General features: G+C 36.2%; 1 protein-coding gene across 4 annotated transcripts in view; it reads right to left on the bottom strand.

Annotated features, from left to right (window-relative positions):
- The window catches only part of poe (E3 ubiquitin-protein ligase-like protein poe), a 246,440-nt gene that overhangs the window by 198,289 nt on the left and 31,381 nt on the right, over window positions 1–16,770 (bottom strand). For all 4 annotated transcript variants that reach the window (XM_081764062.1, XM_081764063.1, XM_081764064.1 and 1 more), the window contains exons 10-17: window positions 15,108–15,292; window positions 13,146–13,314; window positions 11,786–12,000; window positions 10,039–10,162; window positions 8,440–8,675; window positions 6,128–6,343; window positions 4,414–4,586; window positions 2,127–2,268 (exon numbers count right to left, since the gene is read on the bottom strand). In XM_081764062.1, coding sequence (XP_081620188.1) covers window positions 2,127–2,268; window positions 4,414–4,586; window positions 6,128–6,343; window positions 8,440–8,675; window positions 10,039–10,162; window positions 11,786–12,000; window positions 13,146–13,314; window positions 15,108–15,292 — 1,460 coding nt within the window. The remainder of the gene's footprint in view (window positions 1–2,126; window positions 2,269–4,413; window positions 4,587–6,127; window positions 6,344–8,439; window positions 8,676–10,038; window positions 10,163–11,785; window positions 12,001–13,145; window positions 13,315–15,107; window positions 15,293–16,770) is intronic.

Here is a 16,770-nt window from a genome sequence, read left to right on the forward strand (position 1 = left end):
TAATGACTAAAAGCCATTGAAGAGTTTCTCTGTAGTTACGAGAGGGAGGGACATGCAGACACTTTGATCCCCGACAACAACTCTGAAAAAGTTTTAAAATATCCCCTTATGTTGCATTATAGAGAATTATTCACGAAAATGTTCAAAAACCGAGTTTTTATATTAACAATTCTCTGCGAGAAAAATGCCGGGCCCCTACTCGACTGAGGGATATTCCAAATCCCCAGTAGATCCGCCCATGCTCAAAACACGACATTTGTATTCACTAAGGCAAGAAGAGACACACATATATAAGAAAGAAACAATTCAATATGGCGCATCAAACTATAAACTAGATGAACTTCTTTGAAGACATCCCATTTTAAAAACAATGGGTAGGAAGAAGATAACATAAATGTCGGTGTCGTCAACTAAGAAATTATTTCTACATAACACGTAAAGTCTAAAAAAAATCTTTTCACGTGCAAAGCTATTCGTCAATAACTGTGTATGAACGTGCATTTATTAAAGGTATTTAGCTTTTACTCTACAGTGACGATATATCTTGATCACTGAAAAACCAGAGGCGGTATGTCATACTAGGGCATACCGTCTCACTTTGACCACTATATATATATATATATATATATATAAAATTTTATGGAGTACTTATATGACGTATTACTGTATACATTTTGGATATTACGGTTTCATCTACGGGTACTTCAGTTTAGGTGAGACTACAGAAGAGCACTCACGCACTAGTGACATTGGACTAGAATACCAATGATTAACATTTTCCTTCTCTAAAGACCCGTCGGAAGCTTTACTAGTTATGTTCACAAGAAAACTATCATCAAGAATATATACTTTTTTTTACATACAGTATATCTATGGAGATTAATTTATAACTGTTCTCATAAAACCCTTTATAAATGAAATGTCTACTGAGTATTGTCACTGTGCTAGCTTAAAAAACATGTGTTCTTGAATGTCAGGAATATAGGCAAGGAAATATTTTCTTATGGTCTAATATAGAATTATTGTTTTTTCCTGGTTTAGGGCATAATTTCAAACTTCTTCCAGATCAAAGTAGTATCTCCTTTTTTGTCTACGGTATACTTGTATGTATTTGTCCAAAATTGTTTACCAGTAACTGTCGGCAATATACAGGGAGGCCCCATAATTATGTATATGATATTTCAAAGACTGCGGTAAAGAAACTAGAATCATAACTTGATCATGGAAACATTACCCCTCATAGCTTTCCTTACAAGAAGTTTAGTCTCTGTTCTGCATGGTATGGTCCCCTAATGCACCATCTAAATCGATACAAGCCTGGAGACGAAGAGCGACGTTGTCACAAGCAGCTTCACAGATCCGTACTGGTATCTTGTGGAACTCTTCCACGACAGCCTCTCGTAGTTCGGCCAAATTACACATGTGATATTGATACACTTTATCCTTTAAAACGTTCCATAAGAAAAAGTCAGGTGGTGGTGGTAAATCAGGAGATCAAGCTGGCCACTCCACAGACCCACGTCGACCGATTTTACGATTCGGGAATGTTTCGTTCATCCTGTTTGGCATACACTAACGGTTCTAAAGGCTTTAAGTTCAGTGACGGTTATTCCCACTCTCAGGCTACTACAGTGTTGCCATATCAAAACTTTTTGTCCAGAATTACAAATACTACAGTCAGTCAATCATATACAAAATTATGATCCATCCTGTATATATATATATATATTGTCCCACAATTTACCTGTAATATATAATACGAGAGAGAGACAAGCAAAAATTCCACTAATATTCCCTTTTTTCCTCTGTTTCTTTCATATTGTCTTCAAGGCTTCGCACAGATTTGAAACCTGACTGACTAATTTTCTATCAGCTTGCCAGGCCAATTGTTAAGGAAACCATCGCCCTTATGGGAGTTACCCGCTTGTCATTATTAAGAGACAAGTTCTTCGAAATAAATTTCATTTAATAAAACCACCCTTATAAAAACTGCAGAAGATAACAAATCAAGGACATGAATTTCATTTAGCTATACGCCAATTATGACCTATTTTCTTACAAAAGTTAAATAAACAACACAGCAGAAAAGATACCTTGAACTGAATTAGTACTTTTACCGCAATTACCTTCATCCATCCGTTGAATGTTTTACATCCACTACGTGGGCCCCACACGAGAGAATGTAAAAGCAATGAGGTGTCAGCTATTTCTTCTCCACGTTCCAATTTATCCATGTATGGCGTAGACGGCGGTAGCATTAGAAGCAACCTAAGTGTAATTCACATAAAAACAATCAATTAATTACTTTTGTAATACTCTCTAAATCCACAACACAAGAATATTCAACAGCATTAGGAATTAAACATCAGTTTGGATATATATTAGTATTTAATTAAAAACGAAATATAGAACATTTTAAAAGGAAAAGAAAAAAAAAGTTCTTTAAAGTGAAGTTAAACAGCATTGGAGTTGGTATGAGTGCTAGTGTGTTTGTAAAATTTACGTTACAGCATCTATACACAGACACTGAATATCACATAGTCAACAACAAGGACTAATTTCTATCATTCTGCTTTTCGAAAATTCTAGCCCAAGTAAGTCTTTCGTTTTCAGATTTAAAATAAGTTGGTCGTTCATCCTAGAATTTTGTAACAAAAAAAAAAAAAAATAAATAAATAAAAAAAAATAAAAAAAAGAAAAAAAGAAAAAAGAAAACATAGAAAAGAAGGCCTCTTCAGTGCATCAACCCTTTATTTACCTTATATATATTAAAGGTAAATTTGAGATGGTAACACGATTTACCAAACTTTGTTAAGATCATCAAACTAGGAGGCTCAGGTGAGCAGGTTATGTAGCCAGAATGGAAGAAAGTAGGAACACTTTCAAGTTTTAACCGGAAGTACACGTTCATTAGGAAAGCCTAAGCGTAGATGGGAGGAGAACCTTAAAATGGATCTCGCAGAAATAGGAATACAAATTAGAAAATGGATCCAGTTGGTTAAAAATAGTAGTCAGTGGAGAGCTTTTGGAACGTGGCATTGAACCTTCAGGTTCCTTAGCCCACAGAGTTAGTTAAATTCGAGGCGGGTTGTGTTCGATGTTAACAAATTATAACTATGATTTTTGTACGGACAGGACAACCGTACGGGAAGATGAGTCCACGAATCCAACGTAAAAATTCCTTAAGGTCATGTACCGAGGATAACTAGGAGTTGTTGTAATGTTTGCGAGAAAGTTAATAGTACGGCTGCTTAGGGTTGAACATTGGTTTATTTTATTAATATTCTTTCATGTTAATATTTACTTACTTTATCAGAGACTACAAGGAATGAGGAAAAGATTACTACATATTATCACAGTAATGCGAGCGGTGATGTTATTTAATGAGAAAAGCAAAAAGGCTAATACTCACCGCAAAAGATATATAGTATTGACAGAATATTTGTTTTTACACTTCTTTTACCCTTCCAAATTCTCCTTCATTTTTAAATCCTTTTTGAATTTAAAACAAGACGAAGAAGGAAGAAGTTATTTCCGAAAGCGCTACTTGTTACATGTAGAAGATAACTCGACTATATATCTTTTGCGGTGAGTATTAGCCTTTTTGCTTTTCTCGTTACTATCTATTAGTTTGTTTATAAATTTATCTAAGAACTCCCATCAATGTTTCACGGGTAAGATCATGCGCATTTCTTCCAATTTTTTAAAACAAGGATACTTTCTAGCACTTTTAATTATTATTTATTTAAAAATTTAAATAAAACAATTTTATGATCTTCCCCATGTAACCTGGATGCGTTAGCTTGGATCAGTTTCAACTTTCTTTGCTGTCATCATTAGTAAAATCTCAAAATGATGAACACCGGCGTCAAAAATTCGCATGTTATACTTATCTTAACCCTCTTCTAACGAAACACTAAAAATCCGAGAGAACTATTTTAACTTGGAAGCTAAAATTGAGGAGTTTGATGCAAGAAGGGCGGAAGTCTGAAATATGCATTTGGAGAAAAACGATGTTGAAAATTTAAGTAGTGTGTTTTTCTTACATAAAACAATGTAATATGCAACATTTTATTCCGATATTGAGTTGAAATTTTGACAGGAGGCTAAACAAGTGTGGTAAAAGCCACTTATGCGTTTGATGCATAAAGGGCGTAACCTCGCTTACGCCCTTATTACATCAAACTCTTCAATTAACGCATTCAGAGCACATGAATAAAGTGAGAAAATTGTTTCATTTCTTTCTTTCCTTTCCTGACTTTCAACAGGACTTATTTCTAGATACTATAAAACTAAACTGAGGAAAACTTAATATGGTAAATCGCCCATATAAAACAAAAATAAATAAATAAATAAATAAATAAAATAAATAAATAAATAAAAGGCAACGCCTACTATATATGATGGACTTACCTCCAACAGATTGTGAAGCAATACTGGACAGCGCAGAGCCCTGTAACACTTGTCTTTTCCCCTCGCTTAATGGCATTACTACATTGATTACTGACGCTCAGGATATCTATCAGTGCATCTATTAGAAGGGGATACTTGAGTTTGTCGTTTGTTCCCAGAATGAAATTACACGCCTAGAAAAATAATATTAAAATATCAAATTATTAATTTACTTAATATGGAATTCCGAAATTTTAATACGATTTGCATATCACGTTTAGTACAATTTTATCCATCAATAAAAAAGTTATACTATCAGATTAAAAATTACGAAATTAATATTTACGGCTGGTATCATGTTTATGGGTTTGGTTCGATGCAGTGCGGTCCAATTTTTGTTATATATATAAGAAACAACACAAGACCACACCACGCAAATCCTATAAAATGTGTCAGAGCACCTTTAAATTGTACATTTTTATTAATATATTTTCGAGTTTCAATCCACACTTCTCATAATAATAATTTCTTTACCTTACAACCTTTGAAATGCTATGGCCGACCAGACAACTTCTGTTGGCTGATGTGTGGTAAGCAACATAGGTTCCCATTGTTCTATTGCAGATAATTTTCTAAGCTGGAACCCAGGATTCGATCCTGGTGGAATACTTGGTGCACTGGTCTGTCGCACTTGCAGACCTTTCACAGAACAAACTACACTATCGAGACCAGTGCTAGCGAGCACTTTCGACAGCTTAAACTGCTTCGATCACACCGCAAATGATGCATTTATATCAATATTGCAAAACTTATTTCTCACATTTATACTTTTAAATTTATTTTTTGGCAGTGTTTCTCTACCTGGCTTACTGGATCACAAAGGGAGATGAAAAAGATAAATATAATTAGGAACTACTAATAGAAAACACATTTTTAAAGATTATTTTGATAGACATATTTTATTTCCAGACCTATTGACAAATACAATAAAGAATCATTTAAAAAACACTGAGAAAAAGGGGCAATGGGACAGTTGGAAAAAAAAAAAAAAGCTAAGCATAAATTCTCAACAGCTATGTTGGGTCTGTTTATAAATCAATATTGGAGAGTTGATTTAATCGGCAAATGGAAACCAATTGGTTCCGTCTGGGATCCAATGTTATTCCTTGCATAGTTGTATACGTAAAGTAAGCGGTAAGCAGCTATAATCAAAAACTCTACTACAAATCGGAAATTATAACACTTACGGGAGTCTCTGGCAAGCGGATGTAATTAAAGGATGTCGTGATTTGAAATACTCGTAGATTGAGAAAGACTGCCACAAGATATCTATGAACATTACTATACTAACGTGCCGACTTCAATCAGCAGCAGTTATACATCTATTTGGGACATCAAAACCACACATTATAGCGTCACACACCTAAAAATTTCTTGCATCAATGACTAATACACAATGCTGACTTCACCGGACACTTCAGTAAAGGAACGGATGTCCTACATCATCCTCTATAAAATATCACTCATGACTGTATCTATATTTCCTTATATAGAGCTCCCTCATGGCTAAGAGGTTAGCGTGCACGCCTTTGAGGTAGGAGACCCGGGTTCGATTCCTGGCAGAAGCTCATGTGGTTCGGATCCCACATTAAGCTGTACGGTCACGTCTCGTTGCTGAAAGGGACGCTAAAGGCAAAATCAAATCAAATATACTGTATTTTCCTATACTACTCACCAATCCATCTAGCTTAGGAGTGTCTTGATTATTGATTTCGCTCTGTGTGAGGCTGTAGAATCTTGGCTTCATTGCAAAGTCATCCTGTGGTGCAAACTTCCTGTAGTTATCCTCAATCTCTTTCCATGGACAGTAAATTCTGGAAGCCACACGACCAGCATCTTTGTTTTCGCTATCTGACACCAAACTAGTGGCACTAAACAAGTTCCATTGCACCTGAAAAAGATAGGCAAAGTAAATATTGGTATTACTTTAACTTCTATATCAATGTCCAATTAACATAATTAATGCGCAAGTAAAGGCTTGGAATGTACTTCACAAAACTTGCGATTACTACCCTCCAAACTTTTGAGGGCTCAAATTTCTGATCCGAATAATGACACCGTTCAAAGGAAAGTAATAATTATTATTATTATTATACGATAAAGGGCACTCTTATTCGCAATTATCCATAGGAGGCTCAAGGGCTGTGTGAGAAAGTGAGGTTTCACACTTTCTAAATTTTGGTATATAAGAGGCGATACTGTCAGCACCAGTTATCTCGTAAGTTTCTCCATGTACTCTGTGATAAACTTATTTGTGCATTATTTTTGGTGTATTCAGTTCAGATAATTTATTTTCCTTTTATTTTAAAAAGACTACTACATTCACAACAGCACTATGCATCCTCGCACGAATAGCGACATCCTGCAGACGATATGACTATGGCCTTGGCAACCAATGGCAGCCAATCACAGCTTTACCTGTGATTACGTCATCTGGTAGGAGGAGCTCGCGCAAACTGCGAGAGCATGAGAGAATCCGCGGGAAGCAATCTCAATTGGCCCCGGAATCACGAAGCTAACAGGATGTGATCAACGCTGCACTACTAAATTGATTTGAAAATCTATAAAATTAATATCAATGTTCATCTGAGATAATTTAGCTTAACAATACATTTTTATTAGTTTATAAATGTATATACCCATCTGAAGGAACATGTAAGTATGTTAGTTTATTAAATATTAGACTCAATTTTTGCGTATTATTCGCTATAGTTGCGTCTTTGAAATTCTGCTTCATGTTCCTTTCCGTGTGTGCATGGTGCAATATATTGATACGAATTTTAGAGTGTTTAATTAAATGTTCGATGATGCTGTTTCTTGTCTTAATTTAAGGTCAATACTTGAATTTTCTTCTATGTGTAGTTAGCGGTGGAAGAAGGTATCCTTTGTGATAACTTGTTTCTTCGTTAACGCTCGGAAGAAAAATTCAATTAATGGTTATTTCACGCGCTGTTTGCTCTATTTGGATTGCCATCCTATGGAGTAAATGGTGACAACTCATTTTAAGGAGGCTGGATGAACCGTAAAGCCGCACTGGAACTACATTACGCCAAGCCAATTAAAAATCGTAATTCTTTTTACTAAAATCTATTTTCACATTATTTAGCTTCTCTGACCATATATGTTTCTTTTCCTAAAAGCTTCTCAAATACAACATTATACACTACATACGTACATCCCATGTAAGCGACATTTCCCATCATCTTACGACACCTGGGTCTTATTAGCCATGTGATATTCAGTGGCACTATTAAATTTCCTATTTCAATTTATTATCCATGATATTCGGTGGCGCTCTGAAGTTCCCTAACCATTTTATATGTAAATGAAATGAAAATGAAATCTTAAAGTTTAACGTCCTACGATTATTTCCTTCAGACTAAGGGAGACGATGATTCGAGCAAATGAATGATGGTGAAAGAATTGGTGGAATGAGAAAGTGGGAGAAACGGGAGGATCCCGAGAAAACCCACGACACGATGTTATCCACAACAAACTTATTTGATCGGAGATCGAACCAGGAACCCCAAGCACTAGAGGTAAGGGCTCTACCACTAAGCCACCGTGACTTCCCTCTCATCTTGTATGTCTCAATCTTATTATCCATGTGATATTCGGTGACGCTGTGAGAGCTCATTCGTGGCTAAGCGGTTAGCGTACGCGCATTTGGCGTGGGGGACTCGGGTTCGATTCCCGGAAGCTCATGTGGTTCAGATTCCACGTTAATCAGTAGGTCCCATCTCATATAGCCTCGCTGTTGAAAGGAACGTCAAACTCAAAATAAACTCAAATCAATTCGATGAGCTGTGAAGTTTCCTACCCATCTTGGATGTCTTATTATTCTGTGGCATTACTTCTTGTGAATTTCAGCAGTGTGTAACTTTCTCTATCCACTCGTTCGAACATTTCTATTTGATTCGAATATTTTTCTCTGCACAACAAAACAAACTTCTACAGAAAAAATAACTATATTACCAATTTCCTTACCTGTTCTAGAACTGCTGCTGGTGCATCATAGAGATGTTTCATTAAGTATTCAAATAGTAGCAGAAGCCTAGACAAATGCAACAGCTGAGAATCTTTCATCGCCGAATGAACCGAATGAACTACCTCGCTGCAACGAATTACTCCATCAGCACATAATAGAAGAACTGATTTCTTTTGCATCAAATTCAGCGAGTGGAACAAAAACAGCAGTAACTGTGCATGTTCTACATTGAGATCTGAAAAATACATGGCGCAATTTTAGAGTGGAATTCCAAGTAATGCTGAATCTGATTTCAACAACAACTACATACAAGAAATTAGTGTTTCCGTGTCTGTCCAATAAATACGGGAACTGAGCTAATAGTTGAAGTTAGGCCATGTGCACTTCGTGCTCTGTTAGCAGGGGACCTACTGGAGCGATAGTAACCGCCAGACCGTCGAGGCCAGCGTACAGCTACAGGTGGCATACTTTTTGCAGTGTACTTCTTTGGTTCTTGTTAACGATGGATATTAGTAAACATATAAAACAACGAATCAACATCAAATTTTGGTTTAACTTGGAAAAAGCTCTCAGGAAATACATAAAATGTTGAGGACTATGTATGTAAATAACACACTGAAGGAAACAATTCTTTTCTAGTGTATCAAGCGTTTCAGTGAAGTCAGTGAAGACTTCAAGTATGAGGCAATGCCAGGACGATCGTCGACCTGCTGTGTTGAACACAACATTGAATGTGTGCGGTCTCTTGTGCTTTCCGATCGTCAATTAATTGTCTGGATGATCGCTGATCAACTGAATTTAGGAAAATCATCTGCGCACACGATTTTAAGAGAGCATCTGGAAATCAGAAAATGGTGTACAAAAATTGTGCTGAAGTTGCTAACACCTGACCAACAGCTGAGAAGGACCGAATGGGGCACTGACTGGAAGGACTCCGTTCCGACTTCCGGTTTCCTTGAAAGGATCATCATTCGTGACGAATCATGGTTGTACGAGCGCGACATCGAGTTGAAATCACAGAGCAAAGAATGGAAAGCAAAAGATGAACCACAAAAGAAAAAAAGAAATTCAATCACTCGTAATTCTGACCTGTAATTCGATCATAACGCTAGATCACCTTCCCTACTCATCAAACCTAAGACCCCTGCGATTTCTTTTCGTGTCTCTGAAATATAAAATGGTCACGCGAGAGCGACACTGGGACTATGTGAAGATGATAAAACGTGAAACGACAAAGCACTTGAAGAACCAGACTACTGAAGACTTCCAGGGATGTTTTCAACACTGGACCAGGGGGGGGGGGTAAAAGTGAGGGGGTACGCGGGGTGGCGTCCCCCCCACTTTCTAAAACAATTACAATGGGTTAAGATAGGCATGAGAGACGGCGTGACGTCATGCGTCCCCCTACCTTTTCAGATCCACTTTTAGCCCTGCAATGGACACGGAAGTGGGACAAATGTATTGCTACAAATGGAGAGTATTTTAAAGGAGATAAGATTGAGGTATCCTAATTTTGTAGAAAGCAGTGTTTATGGCATCAGTTCGCATAGTTATTGGACACACACGTAGCTAAATGGCCAGAAATACGGGGAACATACCTTCATTTTCAACTTCGAAAGTAGCTGGAGGGCTACATACATTTTCAGCAAGCGTGTGTACTAACCGGTTCCAAATACTTATACATGCACTTTCCTTTTCTTGTTGTTGTTTCAGCAACAATATCTGAAATGAAAGGTAAAAATCATACATCAATTAATACTTTACTATTTCTGTTATGTAACAGTGTATACTTTTAGACATGAATCTATATACATATGTATTAAAATGTTAGGAAAGTTTATATGTTGGTAGCCAATCCTTTCGAACCATAGGCTCCAGAAAGATGCCGTTTTCACTGATCGATTACAAATTTTGTGTAGATTGTCCAGTACTAATGAATATTTAAAAACCATGGCCAGCATTTCTTTATTACGTTTCATAGGGTTATACTGGAAGTGTTGATTTTTTAAAAAGCCTACCCTATGACTTATACATTCCAACACCACATATTTGTATACAGGGTTATATATCTCTCAGGCGCGTTTCATGGCTAAATTATAATGAAAAACGAAGGATAATCATTTCTCCAGTCTAAGATGAATCTTTATTGGTTGGAGTGTTTTGCCCAATGAACATCATATATCCCTGACATTATAATTAGTTGTGTATGTAATGTATTTGCTTATTCCATACTGCACGCAAGAAGAAAAAAACACTGATTATACATGAATTAGAAACTCCAACCGGAAGTAGGCTCAAATCTTGCGAGGCCAGATGGAATAAGGATCGGCAGACGCAACACCCAGAAGACAGTGAGACAGTGATGGAATCTATTGCACAAAGACTTTCGTTAAGTATCAGTGACTGATTTAGACCACAAGAATCAAGAAAGTGCGGCTGGCGGATTGGACGTTATGTTAGGTATCTAGCTTTTTTTTTTTTTTTTACTTACTTACTTACTTACTTACTTACTTACTTACTTACCTGTACAGTGAATCAATCCATTAACACAATTACGGTGTTATCTGTACACATTTTTTAATATATGAAATATTTTTAAAGAGTTTTTATTATTAATTCTCATATACGAAACCAACATTAAGGCACTACATGTTACCTGCGCAACCGAGGAAATGCACCCTTTTCATTTGCTCAAGCGCAAATGTGACGGTGACAGTCTTTAGCAGAGTTATATTATATAATGGTCATTTTATCGTATTTAATTGATTACTCAAAATTTCACATTTGGGCAAGTCAAATCGTCCACGTCTGACATTAATACATATTTACGACAGAAAGGCGACAAAGTTGGCGGAATAGCAAGAATTTTCCAACACAGAACTGTTCGCAAGAAATTATCAGGTAGGAGAATTGGTCCCTTTCATATAAATTTACTATCCTAATGCCTAATATTTCCTGATCAATCATTTGTAAGTGTTATGATGGTGACGTATAAAAGTCACAGAAATTATACACGACACTGCAACACAAAACGTAATATAGCTGTAAATTCAAAACTCTTCAAATATGGAGTTTTTACGCAATGTAACATAGTATGCATAAAGAACACTGAAATGTATCGGCTTCCAACTATATTATTTCTGTTCCTTTATTGACTAGAGTTAAATATTTCTTAACTGATGTAGCTTTCCAATTGCCCTACGATCTTTAAAAAAAAAAAAAAATCTCAATCGGTAACTTCAGCCGGGGCCCAAGGAACCATACAAGAGAAAATGTTTTCAAACCTTAAGTCGTCATTAACATTAGTGGAACCATTGCTATTTTGTTCGTAATTAAGGAACGTACCTGTGCAAGAGCAGCCAGTGTTCGGGGATACACCTGAAGAGGCCAGTTGTTTTCTTGTGTCCACGGACTAACTCCCAAGTGATTTAGCAATGTGTTTTGTAAGGATTCACTCAATAATCCTGTTGCTAGAAGATTGTGTGTGTACCTGGAAAGCGCTTGGGAAAATTCAGAGTACAAATTGCCCAAGGTTGGCCCAAAATACACTGATATTGTACCTGGGAAAAAAAGAAAAAAAGAAGCAAAATATTATTCAATACTTTTACGTCCGAAGGTTAAAAGAAGCGTGTGATAATATAAAAGCCGTGTACACTCAAAAACCTTATCCAACCTTAGTGGATAAATTTCCAAAAATTATTTAAGAGAGCCATACCGCAAGACCTATCATCAGAATCGATCAAAAGGTCTACGTGATGTTCTGTGAAATGTCTTTGATAGCAGTTATTAAAAATGATTCATGGTTAGTTTTCCTAATAACCTCATGGGAAATATATTTGATTGATTGCTTTTGAGTTTAACGTCCAGTTCAGCAGCGAGGCTATATGAGGCGTGACCCTACAGTTTAACGTAGGATCCGAACCACATGAGTTCCCGCCAAGAATCGAACTCGGGTCTCCCAAGCGGCAAACAGTAACTGGTAAATACTAACCGCTTAATATTTACGTATTTCTACCATGTATTTGAAGCTACAATTATCTTCATATTCTTAACGTACTTATTTTGTAGTTTCCTCTATACTGGACACCCTTTATATATTCTCTGAATAATGGGAGTATTCTAGCATGCTTTTCAAATAAAAGAATCCTTTTTTTAACGATTATTTGTTGAAACAAGCCTCTGAAAACTAAATCACTCGAATTTCTTACAAAATAACTTCTTTACGTTCTTTCCTACATGAAACTGAATTTTAAAAAGCTAAGATGCAGTTGGATAAGGTGCTACGCTGAAATTTAGGATTAGGTAAGATCGAGTCTTTAACCAGTACATGTATGCGAACAGTTAATTTTTGTCATATAAATGTTTTGAATTTTGTATGCCATTGTACAAATACCGTCCAATCACATCAGCTGATGAAAGGGTATTTTCAGCCTATAAAATTAGGAAGTTAGCCACCAAAAAACCTTGAAGAACTCATAATAGTGTGTCGTGGAAATCCATTCTATATGTGTAACTACTGTAAACAAATTAATCTGACGTGAATGAGCTGCTTTTTAAGTACATACCTGCATGCATATTTTCAGATTATTTAGTACATAAAAATCCGGGCCCTATATATTATGTATATTATAGTTTTGCTTCAAAATACAAAAACCAATATATATTGAACATGAAGTTTTTCTATATCACAAAAATATTAACTTACCAGTTTCCGTACGTGAAGTTTCTCTATCTAAATCTCTAATGATAGCAGCTAAAATGACCATTTGCTGCTCCGTAATACCAGACTGGACATATTTCCATATGTAAGGTGACTCGCTTCCAAGAAAATGTCGGTTCATAAACATGAAGATATGAGAAGCAAGTGATATGTACTGAAAGAAATGAAAAACCAATAACAGAAAATGCACACATAAAATAAATCAAAACATTCCTTTTAATTATTAATGGATTTTTTCGCGTCACTTTTACTGTTCCCGAGATATCCCCCCCCCCCAAAAAAAAAAAAAAAAGAGTTTTGGGGATTTTAAGGAGCCATATCTCGGGAACTGTAAGTCATAAGGAGATAATATTGGAGTTGAACAATATCTAAGAGGATGTTGAACATATTGGTATCAAATAGTAACCGGTGGCCATTGGCCAACTGGCCACAGTTTCCCATATACTGGCCCAAAAAGTTCGCATTTCGGGAGATTTAAGGAGCCATATCTCGGGAACGGTAAATCATAGAGAGATGATAATTTGCGAATATTTCAATTTTGAGTATGTGTCTTCATAAAATAACATACGGTAGAACGTTTTAACAGAACCTTTAAACAAAACATAACGAAAAACTTGAGTACTCAAGGAAATTATATTGTTTACTGAGTATAATAATAAAATACATAAAATAATTAGCATAAAGCCTGTAGAAGTCAATAAGAAAAATTAATTCTTTTTAAGTTCTTTCTGGTAACGCTCTTGAAGGATTCTAAACTTTCTGGTATATGTCTCATGTAACTTTTCTAAGGAGCTCTACACATCATGGTTATCGAGCTGCGTAACTGAGTGCAAGCGGATGTGGATGAAAGCTCTGGATCGTACTTTGGAGGTACTGGATCTGAATTCTGTGACTGACCAACAACTACTCAGATTTGTTTGTTTTCTTTTAGTAGACGCAAGGAAGAAATGATTCGCAGAAATTATTTTTAAAAAGCTACAAATCTTCCAAAGGTTAAAATATTTCCACGGTCCGTCTTTGGGTTAAGCTGTATTTGTATTTAGTTCTTGCAAGTCATTTGATATTGGTTTGGCTTGAGTTTAACGTCCCGACAAGGCTGTATGATACGTAAACTTAGCTGAACGTGAGATCCAAACAAGAGTTTTCTCCGGAATCGAATCTACCGTGCCAAAATTGCAAATGTTAACGATTAACTCACAAGAGAGTTCACGTTGATTGTATTAGGATATTGAAGATTTTAAAAAGCAAAAAGAAGGCATACCGGATTTTCTTTTGCCAAGCATTTGTAGTTCTTTTTAACCCTTTTGGCATATATCATTCGTTTTTTTTTTTTTTTTTTTTTCTCATATAATAAAACATCTATTACTGCTGGGATTTTTTATTGTTCAGTCGTACACGTATTGCGAAACAGGTCACATGTGTTTTGAGGAGCTTGTCAAGTTGGTGAGGGTTATGATGTCATCTGTTTGGCCTTTAAGAATACAACGCAAAAGTCTCGTTTTCTTCTCTCGCAAATGGTGTCTAAAGGGTTTTATGGGATCTAAGAACACATATATATGTCCTCGACATAATCATCAGGCAGAGTACACGTCTTATGCTTTCTTTCCTCCTCCTCCACCTCCTCTCCTCCAGATTTGTACGTAACACAGGGCAGGCCCATTTTCCTCGAATTACCCTTTCAGGAATATGATACGGACATGCGAATGGTACCGTTTGGAAGATTGCTTTATTCTGAAGAAAATGAGGTATGAACCATGAACGTAGGACAAATAGTGATGATGCAGTAGCTGCTTAACTAAAAATCTAAAATTTATCTTAAAAATCCCGAAAGGGTTAAAGGCGAATTTTTTACATACTATCCAACAAAATATACCCTTATTAAACTAATTTACGTGAAAATACAATAACTATTACTTGCATAATTTCTACACGACATATATATCTTACCCCATGTGGTTCTCCTTTCTCCGGTACTATGCTGTTCGTGTCGACTGCCTGCTGTTGTGGAGATTTAGCATTCGCATCCTGTGACTCTGTGTTGGTTTGTGTAGCAGGCGCTGGTGCAGGGCTGCTTTCGCTAGGAGCAATTGTCTCTTCAAACCAGAGACCAAGAATCGGTTCACTATCATCATCTGAAATTGAAAATAATTAACCAATAATGACTAGAAACAATTATATGAAAAATATCTTAATGTTACCATTTCATTTTACATAAAATCAATATAAAATATCGGACCTCCAGGATATCTTACTTCGTTATAGTACGGAATAAAGGTATATATATATATATATATACATATATATATATATAAAGACATCGTAACCTAAAGTCTCGTGGACAAACTAAACTTGAAACAAACTGTAACTTATGCCAATTATCCTATACAGTGTGTGTTAAACATCCATATCATATGATCTGACTGTCTTTGTGCAAAATCAGCCTTGTCAGCTCTCAACTTACTAGAATCTTACTTGGCTGGTGCATGGGGTCCTTGGTTCATTCCCACCTCGCGCCAAGTGACCTTTGTGGTGAAACAAATACAATGTGAGTGGGTTTTCTCGGAGCTCTCCCGTTCCCTCCCACTTTTTTCATTCTACCATTTCATTCATTTCTCATCATCACCGTTTCCTTTAGCGTAGCCAGCATAATTATGGTACGTAAAACTTAAAAAGATTTTTTCATTATAGAATCATATTTCAGTTTCGAAAGTATTCTGAACACTGAATACAGTTTATCAATGTTAGATCTTTTTCTTCTATATAAAATGATTCCCAATACTCCTCTTTCTCTATTACTACAGTTTATGTAAAATTTGGTCAATTTCGATACTGTAAAAAGCCCGATGTCTTTATATATATATATATATATATTCATGGATTGCATTTGGGTCTAGAATTTGTAACTGAAATCCGATTTTCATGCGGTTTGTGGCAAATGATCAAGGATGGAAGATTTATGGAACTATGTTTACTGGTTTAAATTCATCCGGGGTAATATCGGCTACACCTCAAAGAAAAACAGCAAATATTCGCCAATGTACCTTACGTTGGAATGAGGTTTCGGATTTTTCAAGCGAAATTGCAGAATACAAATTCAGCGTTAGTGAAAATACAAGTTAGATGTTACTGGTAACACATAAATCACATGCTGAGTAACTATAGCCGGTTTCTTGCGACAAACGAAGGAGGGATTTCTTAGGCAACCTAACGGGTCGATAACTGACTTCTTCCACAACACCTGCCTGCGAAATCCGATGCTTCCCAGTCTCACTTGAAAGCGATCCTGTTCCTCCCAATTTATTCACTAGCGACCACATTATGCTCCTGTCTGGAGCAGAACATGAGGCAAATTTGTTTCTAAATGCCCTTTGCGTAGCAACAACAGATTCCGTTCTCCAAAACTTTTAACGATAAACTCATGTTGCTGCAAAGAATACACTATTCTCAATGTGTCCTCATCATACGCAGCAGCACAGAACTGTGCAGTAGAATTCCCAATACAACGGCTCAGTTTCCCATTTCTTATTGACCTTGGCGAGGTTGCCACCTAACGATAAAAATTCAAATCTCCAGACCGCACAGCATCTCATTCCAATTGTACGGTATACTG

Source organism: Thermobia domestica, chromosome 7 (genome assembly GCF_964235325.1).
Source record: "Thermobia domestica chromosome 7, izTheDome1.hap1.1, whole genome shotgun sequence".
In the NCBI taxonomy this organism is placed as follows: domain Eukaryota; kingdom Metazoa; phylum Arthropoda; class Insecta; order Zygentoma; family Lepismatidae; genus Thermobia; species Thermobia domestica.